The 13,208-nt window shown below is 36.7% G+C and overlaps 2 protein-coding genes across 2 annotated transcripts; one reads left to right on the top strand and one right to left on the bottom strand.

The window, feature by feature from the left end:
* The first annotated feature begins 3,526 nt into the window (after positions 1 to 3,526).
* LOC126627853 (phosphatidylinositol N-acetylglucosaminyltransferase subunit P-like) lies at positions 3,527 to 5,844 on the top strand. Its single transcript, XM_050297435.1, has 5 exons — positions 3,527 to 3,657; positions 3,833 to 4,112; positions 4,217 to 4,289; positions 5,229 to 5,347; positions 5,460 to 5,844. Exons 2-5 carry the CDS (start codon positions 3,941 to 3,943, stop codon positions 5,570 to 5,572), a joined length of 477 nt encoding a protein of 158 aa, XP_050153392.1. The 5' UTR covers positions 3,527 to 3,657; positions 3,833 to 3,940; the 3' UTR covers positions 5,573 to 5,844.
* On the bottom strand, positions 5,733 to 12,651 carry LOC126627822 (nucleolar GTP-binding protein 1-like). Its single transcript, XM_050297380.1, has 14 exons — positions 12,470 to 12,651; positions 11,979 to 12,112; positions 10,757 to 10,877; positions 10,555 to 10,619; positions 10,335 to 10,448; positions 9,929 to 10,003; positions 9,158 to 9,196; positions 9,003 to 9,074; positions 8,241 to 8,354; positions 8,040 to 8,111; positions 7,930 to 7,966; positions 6,802 to 6,914; positions 6,447 to 6,653; positions 5,733 to 6,266 (listed from the first exon to the last, which is right to left on the bottom strand). The coding sequence occupies exons 1-14, from the start codon at positions 12,546 to 12,548 to the stop codon at positions 6,177 to 6,179; spliced, it is 1,332 nt and encodes a 443-aa protein (XP_050153337.1). The 5' UTR covers positions 12,549 to 12,651; the 3' UTR covers positions 5,733 to 6,176.
* Positions 12,652 to 13,208: the final 557 nt, after the last annotated feature.

Raw genomic sequence — 13,208 nt, 5'->3', positions numbered from 1 at the left:
TAAATCAACATATCGACATGTTACCAATGATATGAAAGACATAACTATGAAATATCGATAATCGCTCCAGGAGTGTGGTGTAAGCCTTATGGAGTTTCTCATATGTGTGTTTTATATATATCACAGGTTAAGTACTGTGATTAGGCCATCAGTTGTAACACGAGAATTCATAAGAATTAGAGACATTTTTTTTGGGTTACCCCATTATTTCGTACGGAATATATAAAGTAGCAAAACCATGCATGGAATAATCAAATTCGTTTAATTGTCACCACAACTTGATGAAATTCTCTTTTTCCGGTACCATCATGATCACTGCCGTTGCCGTCGTTGGCGTCTCGATCCTTTTTCGTCATGAGAAAATGATCATCTTTGTAATCAGGGAGCGGTTCTTGGTCAGACTCGATAGCCTCCAAATCCATCAGTAGCTGCATGAAGTGTGATTTGATTTGATCAATGGATTTTCCAGGAACCAGAAGTGAGAGTTTCTCCCACTCCCCTTTTTCAATGCAGTGAATATTGTAGGTCGCTAGGGCAGTCTCGAAGACTTTGTTTTCTTGCCAAGTCCATTGATCACTACTAACTCCTCCTGCCATGGCTACTTGTATAATCCAGAGTGCTACTACATATATATATATTAGGGCGTGAGGAATTTCGAAAAGACTGAGAATAATGGAGGAGGCACGTTTAGAGATTTGAAAAGCAGCGTGATTCAGTACTGATATATAGGAAAGGTTTTGCTTTCTTTTGAGTAAGTAGGATTTTGAAAATAAATACTAATTACTATGAGTACGATGGAGTGTATATATATAAAGAAAGCACCTTTTACTTTTTGAAAAATTGGAGGAAATTCAATGGTAAGTACTAATCCTAATACCCTTGGGAATGGGCTGATATACTGTAATTATGATAAAAATCATATTCATAACTTTTTGTACAAGGTTCGATTTTTCCTTTTTGATCACTAGGTGAGTAGAAGTTTGGTTTCAACTTAGTACCAACTTGTTAATGCTTTTTAGATGATTCATATTTTTTATTATGTTGAAATTTTTTAACGCGAAACATTTTTTAAGCGAACATATTATACTGATTAATAGGCAATACACAAGCAGACAAATTTACTTTTTACACACTAATCACGTCGAAAAGTTGAATTCAATTCATTTATTTTATTGATTACGAACATATTAAGCATTAGCCCATAGGCATTAAATTCTGTAATTTGATTAAAAAATAAATCAATCAATCAATTACAAAAGTAAAAAATAAAAAAAAGCGCTTTCTTCTTATTGGTTTGTATTTTGTAGTTGTACCCATATTTTGAGGTTAATGCAAGAGGTGTACTACTTCAATGGACTCATATTCAAGATAGGGATGGTTTTGGAAAGTACTTGGGTTTGCTAGCAGATTTTGGACATTCCAAGCCTGCGGTGTTCAAAGAAGTACGGAAGGGTATGGATGCACGGTTTAATGGATGGGCGGAGCAATATTTGTCGCAAGCGGGGTAAGGAAGTGTTAATTAAGGCAATTGCAATGACTATGCCAAACTACGCGATGTCTTGTTTTAAGCTTCCGGTGAGTACGTGCAAAGAGATGGAGTAGAAAATAGCGAGATTCTGGTGGAGGGGAAACAAAAAAAATTATGGAATGCCTTGGATTGCATGGGAAAAATTGAAGAAGAGAAAGGCGGGGGGCGGATTGGGGTTTAGGGACTTACAATGCTTCAACCTTGCATTCTTGGCTAAAATTGGGTGGCGTTTGGTGATGGCTCCGGACTCGCTGTTGGCTCGGGTACTTAAAGGTAAATACTTTCCGAACACAACTTTTTTGGATGCAAAGTTGAGGTGTAAATCAGCATGGGGTTGGAAAGGTATTTTTCAGGGAAAAAAAATTCTTGAAAGGGGGTTGCGCTGGAGGGTGGGGGATGGAACGAATATTAGAGTCACTGGAGATCCTTGGATTCCTATACCCAACACTTTCAAACTTCAAACTCGAAATGCCTTGAGGCCGGAATGGGTGAGCGATTTGATTGATTTTGAGTTGGGTGGATGGAATATGGAGATGGTACAGGAGCTTTTTGATGAGGAAGAGTCAAAGTTAATTTTGGGAATACCATTGAGTTTGTTGGGCTGTAAGGATAGGTTTATTTGGCATCATACGAAACATGGAAGGTATACGGTTCGAACGGGGTATAAGGTGGCGATGGAGTTGCAAGCGAATGGGGAGTTTGGGAGAAGAGGTACATGCTTGGCAAGTGGGAAGGTTGAAAGGGACCGGTTGCGGAAAGGAATTTGGGGGCTTCATGTTCCTAATAAACTAAATTTTTTTATGTGAAGATGTTGCAACGGTTCACTAGCGGTAAGAAGGAACTTGCTTCGGAGACGTATGAATGTGGATGGTAGGTGTGCGGTGTCTGGCGCTGTGGAGGAAACGGAGGAACATCTTTTTTTCCGGTGTGTATTTAGTAAAGTGTTCTGGTTTTGCTGCCCATTACAAATTGATTCATTGTCTCTGGTGGGACAAGACTTTAGGGAATGTTGGGAGGATTTGCTGTCATGTATTAAAGGAATGGCAAGGTAGGAAGAAATTATCCAGGACGTGGTCTTCGGGTTGTGGAGAATTTGAAGTGCATAAATGATGTGGTGTTTCAAGGGAAAACATGGAATCCAATGGAGGCAATTGAGGTATGGAGGAGACATGTGGGTGAGCATCGGGTATTTGAGAAGGAGGTGAGGGATTCTTTGGTTAACTAAAAGGAAATTGGGGCACGGGAGGATGGTGGAGCAACTGAAAGGTGGAGGAAACCAAAGTTTGGTACTTTGAAAGTAAATTGTGATGGATCATGGAATTCGAAGACGGGGCTAGGGAGTTATGGGTGGGTGATTCGAGATTTTGCAAGGTGTTTACGGAAAGCATGAGGGGAGGGAAAGAGGCCTTTTAATTCGGCAATCTTGGCAGAAGTGGAGACCATTCATGCAGCGCTTGTGTTTTGCAAAAACGAAGGATTTACGAAGGTGGAGATTGAATCGGATGCCCAGGTGCTATTGCGAATGATTAACAAGGAGATTGAAGTGGATGCTAATTTGGAATGTCTTCTGTTTGATATTGATTCTTTGGTGAAGCATATTGGAGATGTCAAAATAGGGTTTGTGCCGCGGGGGAGCAACTTGGCTGCTCACATGGTTGCCTTGTTTACTGCCAAACATGGTGGTCTATTTATTTGGGATGAGATAGGCCCTGAATTTTTATTTAATATTCTTGTTATGGATGTAAACATTTCGATTAGATTATAAATAAAGTTTGTTTTTGACAAAAAAAAATTGAATAAAATCTTTTTCTTTTAATTAAATGCGTTCTAAATTCAAATTTTCTCATTTTGTATGTGTTCCAAATTCATAAATTTATAGGATTTTTTTTTTAAAAGTGAATTTATAAGTCCACTGTTCATGCATCCGAATACTTTTCATCTTCTAAATTCTTGTAAATTGTAATAGTTTTAAAGCCTTTCAATCTTTTAATAAAATAAAAATTAAAAAATTAAAAAAAAAAAAGGAAAAAAGTTCCACCATGCCCTCTTGAAACCCAAATTCATAAAAACTCGTAGCTTAGCGGCTAACCCCCCTCACCCGCGTTTGGCTTCACATTCTCAAATTCCAGGTACCCTCTCTCTCTTGTATCTTGAATCCATTTACGGTTTTTTTTTTTTTTTTATACATGTGATTGAGTTAGAGTTCTCAATTATAGTAGTTGAAATTGGAAACTGAATTCTTAGAGGACAGACAAGTTTTTGTTTTCTTCTTCTTATTTATGAATCTCGGTTATGCACTTACAGGATTTCAATCACTAATTTAGGAGAAAGGAACCCAAATTGTTAACAAAATAATTGGGATTAATTGTTTATGATTTGGGTGGAAACCCAGAAGAAGAAGAATTGAAAGGAATGGAGGATTCATATTCAGTGTGCAGCCCCAGAAGAATACTGAGTGTATCAAAGAAGAGGAGGGCAACAGTGTCATTTGTTGATTCAGATGACAAGGCTTCTGGGTTTCATGGCCCCAAGCCTTCTGAAGTCTATGGCTTTGTTGGTTCCATCACTACTGTTGTGGCCACAGGTCCCACCCAATATTCTTCTACAAATTCAGTTTTTATTTCTTTTTAATTATACTTATTTATTTATTTAATTTTGGTATTATTCTGTGCTGTGCTGTGTGAGCAGTTATATTCTTGGTGTGGGCGTATGTTCCAGAGTCTTGGTTGCATTCCATTGGGATTTTTTACTATCCCAGCAGGTCTGTCCCCTTTTGCTTTCACTTTCAATCTTATGTGTTTTTTGAGTTTTCGTTCAAGATTATTATCCGCCGTCTGTTCTATTCTTTTGTTGTTCCAAAGGGTTAGACGATTATCTAATCGGAACTTTGATCATGTTTTGTCATCTCTATGGAAATTTTAGAGTGGTGTTTAAATCAGATTCGGGAAATGGGGCGGGAAAGGGAACAGTTTGGTCAGTGTATTTTAGTGGAAGAGTTTCAGTCCTCCGTCAATAACATTCTTTTGTTGTTCCAAATGATTAGATGATTAGCTACTTGCAACTTTGATAATGGTTTGTCATAGTTTCTGAAATTTATAGTCATTTGGATTGGGAAACAAGAATTTTGCCCTATGAATCAGGAATTAGGGTCTTTTTGTGAGTGCTTTATAAGCGCTTTTGTTAGGAACACCAACATTGAAAGCACAATGAAATTGTCTAAAAAAGTTTCAAGTGTTTACTGAAATGCGCTTGGAAGTGCTTTTGCATCTATGGAGAAAAGGAGGATGTGCAGCGATGTTTCGTTAACCTTGGTTCATGTTCTGTTAAGGGATGGTTTGCCGTGTCCACCGTTGAACAGTGTCTAGTTCAGTAGTTTTGGGGGGCTGGCGTCTTACTAGCATGTTGCAACTTATTGTATCTTGCCCACCTTTATCGTCTTTTTTCACTTTTCTGTTCTCTGTGGCCTTAGCATCCTGTTTTGCTTCTGCCTCTTGTTTGTTCTTCACTGCCGCCTAGCTTTTTAATGAAATTTCTGTATGTTAAAAAAAAACTGAAAATTGACTTTGAATTGCTTCCTCTAGAAAGCACTAGGCTTTTGTAACCCACAAGCACTTTTAAAACGCTGTCAAAAGCAGTTTTAGTCATTCTAAAAGAACTTCCCAACAAGTTTGCTCTTTTGAATTTATGGTACTATTTTCAGGTATTGGGCATTGGCAGTGCCAGCTTACGCTATGATGACAGTGGTATTAGCATTGGGATTTTACTGTGGCCTCAACTTCATGTCCACCCCTCCCCCTTCTTCCTTATATACTGTTTACGGTGAGAGTTGATTCCCTTGCTTCGCCAATTAACGTTTCAGATGTCTGTTTTAATCTTTTCACTTCATTTTTTTCGACAAGTTGTGCAAATGGACTTCCATTCTCTTGTGCAGATGAATTCAGTAGAGATCCTCTGAGCTCTTCTCCAATTGGGGATGATGATCAGCCCATCGAGCCAATATCCGATATCAGCATCGACAGAATCAATCGTTCCATGTTTAAATAACACAAGCAACCTCAGGAGTTGTTTGCTTTCAAATTAATTGGTTGTTTGGTTGAGCAAAAGGGAGTCCATTGATAACAGTAGAGGAAATGCACCTACTGGAACAGGAAAAGAGGAAAACAAAGTTTAGCTGTAACAAGCTAGGGCTCGAGTCTCAACCGAGTTTATAAACAGAGTACGTTTTCATATATACAATGAAAAGAACACTCTCAAGCATAGAGAACCAAGCTTAAATGTATGCATTCAGCATTGTGAGAGCAAATTTTTTACTGCAACATCGTCCTCCAACTATATTTCCTCGCAAGGAAAACCCAATTCGGACAATTATAAGCAGGAGTTAAAACACTTTAGCTGGCGAGACTAACTTGTAATTTAGCACATACGTAGAAGATAAGTTAGTTGTCCAAGAAAATGCGGACTGTTTTCAGTACTCCATTCTTACATATTTAAGGCAATTAACTCAGCTTCTCCGAATCATCTTGGATGGCCACGATGACAAGTAGACCAAAAAATGTGAGAAGTCAGCAGTGTGTGTTATATACAAGCACTTGCAGCGTACTCACAATTGGTTTCTCTTTTGAACTTCAGAAAATGCTCTCTCAAGTTCTCAACAAACTTCAAGCTTTTGTTTGTTGCCTTCTTGAACCTGGATCCTTGTCATCTGAGAATCCAGCATCTCCTGCACTCGACTCTTCAACTGCAGTTGCAAAAATCCAAGCGTGAATTGTTAGTTGACAAGAAAATACTTTTGTTTCCGGTTTAATTTGTTCAAAACTACAAACGCCGTGCAAGTTCATTAAAATTGAAAAACAACCGAGCTCAAGGTTTGAACGATGAACAGTATATTTGGAGAGTGAACTTATGATATAAAGATTACCTCGGCGAGCCCTACTTCATTCATCACTGACACATGGATAGCTCCATCGGGACCCAACTTCCGGTACCTTTCCAGCTTAAGATCAGAATCATCACCATTATCGGTGGCAAATAGCACTGGAGACTTTTGCAACAGATCACATTTGGACACAACATCAAGCCACAGATGCTCACCAAACCTCTCCTTTATTTCCTTGTATATGACAAACTGCACGGTCGTCATAGAAAACCCATGAATTAATCTGTTGTGAGCTGTAAGAATCCCTTCATTTTATTTAAATTCAATTCAATGCCATTAAAACTATGTTTCACGTCTTGTATTGAATCCAGAAATAGTATGTAAAACCACATAATACCTGGTCAGAAGGTGAGGTCCCGCATTCCCCAGAGAGATCATGGACATAGAGAATTGCGGTCGGTAAATGTGAGAGGACAGCAAGTGTCAATTTTTCCAAATTATTTCTGTCCTCTGAAGCACACAATTAAAAAAAATGACAAACCAATCGAGCAACAAAAATATAAGCACTAACCACAACCACAGACAAGATGAAAATAAAAAACTTATCATATCTTGACCACAATCAGTCATGCAACTGAAAAATTGTTCATTGAGTGGTGAAGAAACATTTTCTTCTTACCAAACCCAACTAACCTATGTCATTATACTGAAAACTAAAGAACCTTAATGGAAAGGAAAACAGGGCATACACAGGACAGTACTTGCATATATATATATATGCAGGTACGATAACAGTGACATGAACTTCCAAGTGGTGCTTTAAACGGAGTACGATAACAGTGACATGAACTTCCATAAGTACACCTTTCCTCCGATGCAGCGTCAAATATAGTAGTATGCATTACCAGTTTCCAACTTTTTATATGATCCAAAAGCCTATCTAGTGGGGAGACAAACTTTTATGCTAAACATTAAGCCAAAAAAAACTTCCCTTAATATATCATATATATATGGTCCATAAAGGATTTGCATTAGAAGCACAAGTTTCTAAGTTTTCATATACAAATTAATATATACAAAATTGAAATGAGACAGTTCGGAACAAGCTCATTTCAAGTTCGCCAGAAAGGGTTAACTTTGAGAGAAAATGAATTGAGTGATTGCATAAATTTGGATTGTTATAATGAAAATTAGATGCAAGCAAAGTAAAAAGAAAAGAAATTGGTTTCCCTATTGTTGGATTATCCTCATAGTCATATTTGAACCAAAATCCTACAGACCTTATATATTTGATCGGCCTCTAAACCAAGCTCCATTTACTCAAACAAGTAAGCAATGGTCATTCAGAACAGTTCATTCAGCAATGTACCATATTACTTGTGTTTTCATAATGGACTATGTATCAACCAACTAGACTAAATTTTGGTATTTAACATCGACATTCTGCATATTGGATCAATGAGTGCAACAGTTAAACATAACCACTCTATAAGATACATACAACTAGCAAATGCCAGTCACTTACCATCACATCTCTTCAGCAGGCCAGGAGTGTCTGTCACCTGTAGTCAACTTAAATTAATATTGAAAATAAAAAATATATGTTCATTCTAAATATTGTAGAAATTGACCGACCTGAAAAGTCTGATGGCTTGAAATAATATGACCCATTAGTATTCCTCTTGTTGTGAACGGGTAGTTGCAGATCTTAAATTAAAATAAGGAGAAAGGTGAGATAAAGACGATAATATTTGATAGTAACAATAATTGAAAAATAAGACTTTCATACATCCTCCATACAAGGAAAATCATATTTGTCATTAAAATTGTGCATACCTCAGGCTTCCCAGTAGAGAGTATACGGACCAAAGATGACTTCCCGACATTAGGAGCTCCAACAAGGCACAGTGTCGGTGCTTCTAGATCAACTACTGGCATTGCTCGCAGAGTCTGCAAGTATAAATAGTTAAAAGAGGCAGTATTCCAAAAGGAAAGGGCAAAAAAAAAGCTTTGTGACTCAACAAACCAGAGTTGCATAAATCAACCCATTAAAAGTTCTAAAATGCATTCCTAAACAAGGCATGGATCCACAGAGAAACCATTTTTAATTTATATTGAACAACTATGATGCAACCAAGTAGTATGAATTATATTTCTTCTTTTTCTCAGAGAACTAGTATGAAAGTTTAGACAACTCAAAACAGTACAGAATTTAGTGATTAAAATGATAGACTACAAATACCCTTTTCTTCCACAGTGCATTTAACTTAAAGAAACCTAATGATACAAATTTTGCCTGACATAAAAAATTTTAGAATATTTAAAGTCTTGCATGCAAGATCAGATTCTCAGACACACCATATCTATAAAATGATAGATACGATGTGTTTTGAAACAATTAAATAGTTTTTTTTTTTTTTTTTTTGCCAAACGATAGATTTTGTTAGATTAAATGTTAAATTAGCCATTGACAGGATTCAAACTCACGCTGTCATAATACACAATACATGTCGTGCCTTCCTTAAGTTTGAATGAAAAGAAAAATGAATAAACAAAAAACAAGAACCACTATAGAACCAAGTTCAGAAATCAAAGCACCTTGGCTATGTGTAACAAATCATCAACATGTTTTCCTTCACGATTAAATGTCTCTTCGACTTTCTTTATACCCTGTAGATATAACTGTAACAGAGTAAATATCTATCTACACCGCTGAAATGGAGTTTTTCTTTTGGCTAAAGAATAGAAATGACCTCAGTTAGTCTTGCCTCTGCTTCCTTCTTCGTTGTTGACTGCCACAAAATATGAGACTTTGTAAAATATTGTCTTCTAGAATCAATAAAATACATTCTCCCAAGTTTTTTATTTTAATTTTTTAATCATGGGTAGGATCTCCCTAGCTTTTTACATATAGGAAATTCCAACCATGATAAAACTGTAAATGGACACCCCTAATATAAAAAGGTCGTACCCAGTGCACAAGGCTCCCGCTTTACGCAGGGTCTGGGAGAGGTAAATGTCGGCTAGCCTTACCCCCATTTATGGAGAGGCTGCTCCCAAGTCTCGAACCCGAGACCTACCGCTCATGGGCGAAGGCACTTGCCATCGCACCAAGTGCGACCTCTAATATGGTAGAGTAAAATCCATACAGTAGTTACACAATGCACTGTTTGTGTTTCTGGTAAGAGAAGATGCAGGTAATCCTCATAAAGCTAATAAACCACGAGTAGATGAGAAATTTCACGAATGCTCAGCAGTTAGCACATGGAAGCCAATATGAAACAGGCATGGAAGAATAATGCCGCACAACATAAAATACCACTTAAATTTCAACTAATGTTTCACCACTAATATACAATGAAGCATAAAAAAAAAAATTAAGGAGATGTCCGAGAAAGGAAGAAAGTAGCATAAGCTGCCAAGTACCAAGTGCATTGTATGCAATCATGATGGACAATATGAAGGAAGGCAGTCAAAGGTCATAAATTTCCATACTGAAAGCTCGAATTGGGAACTGTATCCACCTTAGCACAAAGAGATGCATGTTCCTTTCCAATCGACACAACCTTCTTCCTCAAAGCATCGACCTTACCCAACACCTGTAATCAAATAAAAAAGTTGAAGACCGACCAGTTGATGAAAGTCTAATACCTGTCGGCATTCTCTTAATGTCACATAATTCAGTCCTTGTGGAGAAACAATTGGAAAACTAGTTTGAAAGGTATCCATTGAAATTCATTCAAAAAGACAAGGAGAGAAAGCATTTTTTCCATTTTAGTATAATAAGAAACATCAAAACAACAACCTAACTCATATTTTTAGTACATGACTATGAGAATATGAACAAGTTGTTCCAATTAACTTTTTACTGCAATAACATCCTTGATTTATTCTGCATTGAATATTGGCCATAATTTGCTCAATATGTACCTGTTCATAATTTCCATCCCCAAGAGTTAATTCAATAAGAGACCGTTCGTAAGGGTGAAGATACTTTTTATTTGGAAAATTCTCCAAATAAGTTCTCAACGGAAGTGCCAGTTCCTGCAGATGGAAACAGAAAGCTAGTCAGTCATCATTCAACAGTCTTTCATATAAAACGGTACAAAAGAAAATACAATCAAAAGACAAACTTCAGTTAAGAACAAACTTTCATCAATGCATCAAGTTGCTTTGCACCTCTATTTCTCTCTCGCTTTGCAATATTGGCAATACCTGAAAATAAGATTTCAAAAATCATGGCCAACAGACTAGTTGTAGGGGGCCTACAAACCAAGTTCCCTACAATTCCAATCTAATGTATTTTTGTTAGAACTGTTATAAAAATTAAAATAAACACTAATAACAAGTACCCTTCGTTGGTGTTATCCTCTTAGCCTTCCTTAGTGCTGAGTACAGAATGTCAACAGATGGCATCACCATGGGTAGCTTTTGGAATGCACCAACATCTTCAATATTTTCAGGTGATTTTTCCTAGAATTACAATATTGGGATCATGGTAACACCATTACTTCTTTCTATTTTTATTCTCAAGAGAAATGAATGGTAAAGGATTGCAGGAAGGTAGGCACCAGAAAAAAAAAAAAAAAAATTGATAGAAACTTGAAACTTATTTAAACTTGAGAGAACAATGCGCTTCAAGTTCTGTCACATTAGAATCAAGTAACCAAATTGACAACAATCCATTAAGATAAACGCCATTAAGATATCAAACTTACTCAAGTTGTCAAAATCAACTTCGCTGAGTTTTAATACCATATGAATGCACCAAATAATCAGCAATTAACTTCATTGCACAATATACAGCTACTGTTTCTAAAAATGAATCAAATGGATATTTCAACCATCAATGGTATACATCCACTATATTGTAGTGCATGCCTCCACCTGTATCTCTGTACACATGGTACACATACAACCTATATGCCCATATATGGTATACATGGTACTTATAATTCTGCTGTTAGCAGGACAAACAATGTGAATTGGTCAACAAGATCGATCATTTACTACTACCATTTTCCTACAGCACACCCAATAATTCCAGCCCCTATACCACTATACAGTCAAAAACTTCTAAATCCCAAACTTCAAACACAATGTTCATGGTGGTTATTGATCAACAAAACAACTCCCTCGTTGACAGCTCCAGAAGGTCATATCATTATTGCAGTCGGTCATTTATACTTCAATCCTGAATTTCACGTTAATTTGCACCAGACCCAGATACTTATTCATAGGGTCTGTCCAACCTCTCTTACTTTTATCATCCAACAAGAAAAAGGTAGTAGTAGTAGTAGAAGTAATGCCCTAATATACTTTCTAATATGAATACAAGAGCAAACCAACCAATTACTGACTGAATCCTCTTGTTATACTTTCCATGAAACTACAAATTAATGATTACATAATGTTAAACCTTTGCTTCTTTATTCTTTTCACTTTTCCGGACCATTTTATTATTTCATATCATTTCTTGCTTTGCTTCGGCCGCTAGTAATTCATCCTTATTTTCTGTTAAATCATAAATGTGCCCATGAGACCAAATAAATACAGATACCAAGGAGAAAATACCTTGGCCTTGCTCACTGGTTTTACAACAGGTGAAGGTACATAGCTTCCCTTGACAACCTCATATGTGCTAGTTTGTATTTCCTTGCAGAAGCACAGTACTGGATAACTTCTGGCACTCGGTATCAAGTGCGGACCTGCATTAGGATCCAAATCATTTGTAAATGCCACAGGCCATGTAAGTTAAAAACCAAAAACCGTAATCACACACCGCGAAGCCAAATGGAATTTAATTTCTCAGACAAGTAAAACTTAAGAGACCAATGGAATGATTGAAAAACAAAGAGTTATGCACAAGTGGTTGGGATTCCAATGGAAAATGAAGCCTTGAGTTTCCAAACAGCAATGCCAACAAAAAGAGTTGCAGAAAATAAGAATTAACGTCCACTAAATCAAAGGGCAAGCATTCCATAGCTAAATCAAACCAAGCAACACGTACAGTGGAATCAAATCACACAGAAAAGCTTGAGAGAGAGAGAAAGAGAGAGGGAAACCTTTTGAAATCTTAGAGATTGCGAGCGGCAATCTGTTTGGGGTCTGCCACAATTGGAAGAGAGTAGAAGCCCTGCTCATCCTTTTCCTGCGGAATTCAGCTTCTCAAGTATTTGGTTCGGGAAAAGCATTGGCCGAGCGATGGAGGGGTTTTGGAGGTTTATCGACTTCTTTCTTACAATTCCCTTCCCTCCCCTCTCCTCTTAACCCTTGAAATTTTTCGACGGTTAGGATTTATGCCACGTAATAAATTAAATCCACCACTTGAAAAATCTTTTTAAACTCCTCTGGATTTTTATTTGACCACGCCCTTTAAAATATAAATAGAATTAAAACAATTGTTTTAAGAAAAATTATTTGGGGTGGAAGGTAAAAGAAGTATTTTCTTGGTGTAAATGTAGGAAATTGGTTTAAACTATAACTATCCTTTGAAATATGACTATTGTCGACTTTTTACGGGATGGTGGGAATAAATTGGTTATAAACATGCTATTACAAAAAATATAAATATCACTAGATTTTAGTACTATTCTTGCTCTTCATGACACTTATCATTGAAGGAGATTTACAAAAAATATAAATATCACTAGATTTTAGAGATTTACAAAGTTTAAAATGATGTGTGTTGAAGAAGATTCTAAGCTTATCATTGATGCTATTTTGTACAAGTGCAGACACTTTTATTTTAACGAGAAATCATATTTTTATACTAAAAAATCAATCATGATACTATTCACTTTA

The sequence above is a fragment of the Malus sylvestris genome, chromosome 7, assembly GCF_916048215.2.
Source record: "Malus sylvestris chromosome 7, drMalSylv7.2, whole genome shotgun sequence".
Classification (NCBI taxonomy): domain Eukaryota; kingdom Viridiplantae; phylum Streptophyta; class Magnoliopsida; order Rosales; family Rosaceae; genus Malus; species Malus sylvestris.
The sequence above is the reverse complement of the archived record's forward strand: the minus strand, read 5'-3'. Positions and strand labels throughout refer to the sequence as shown.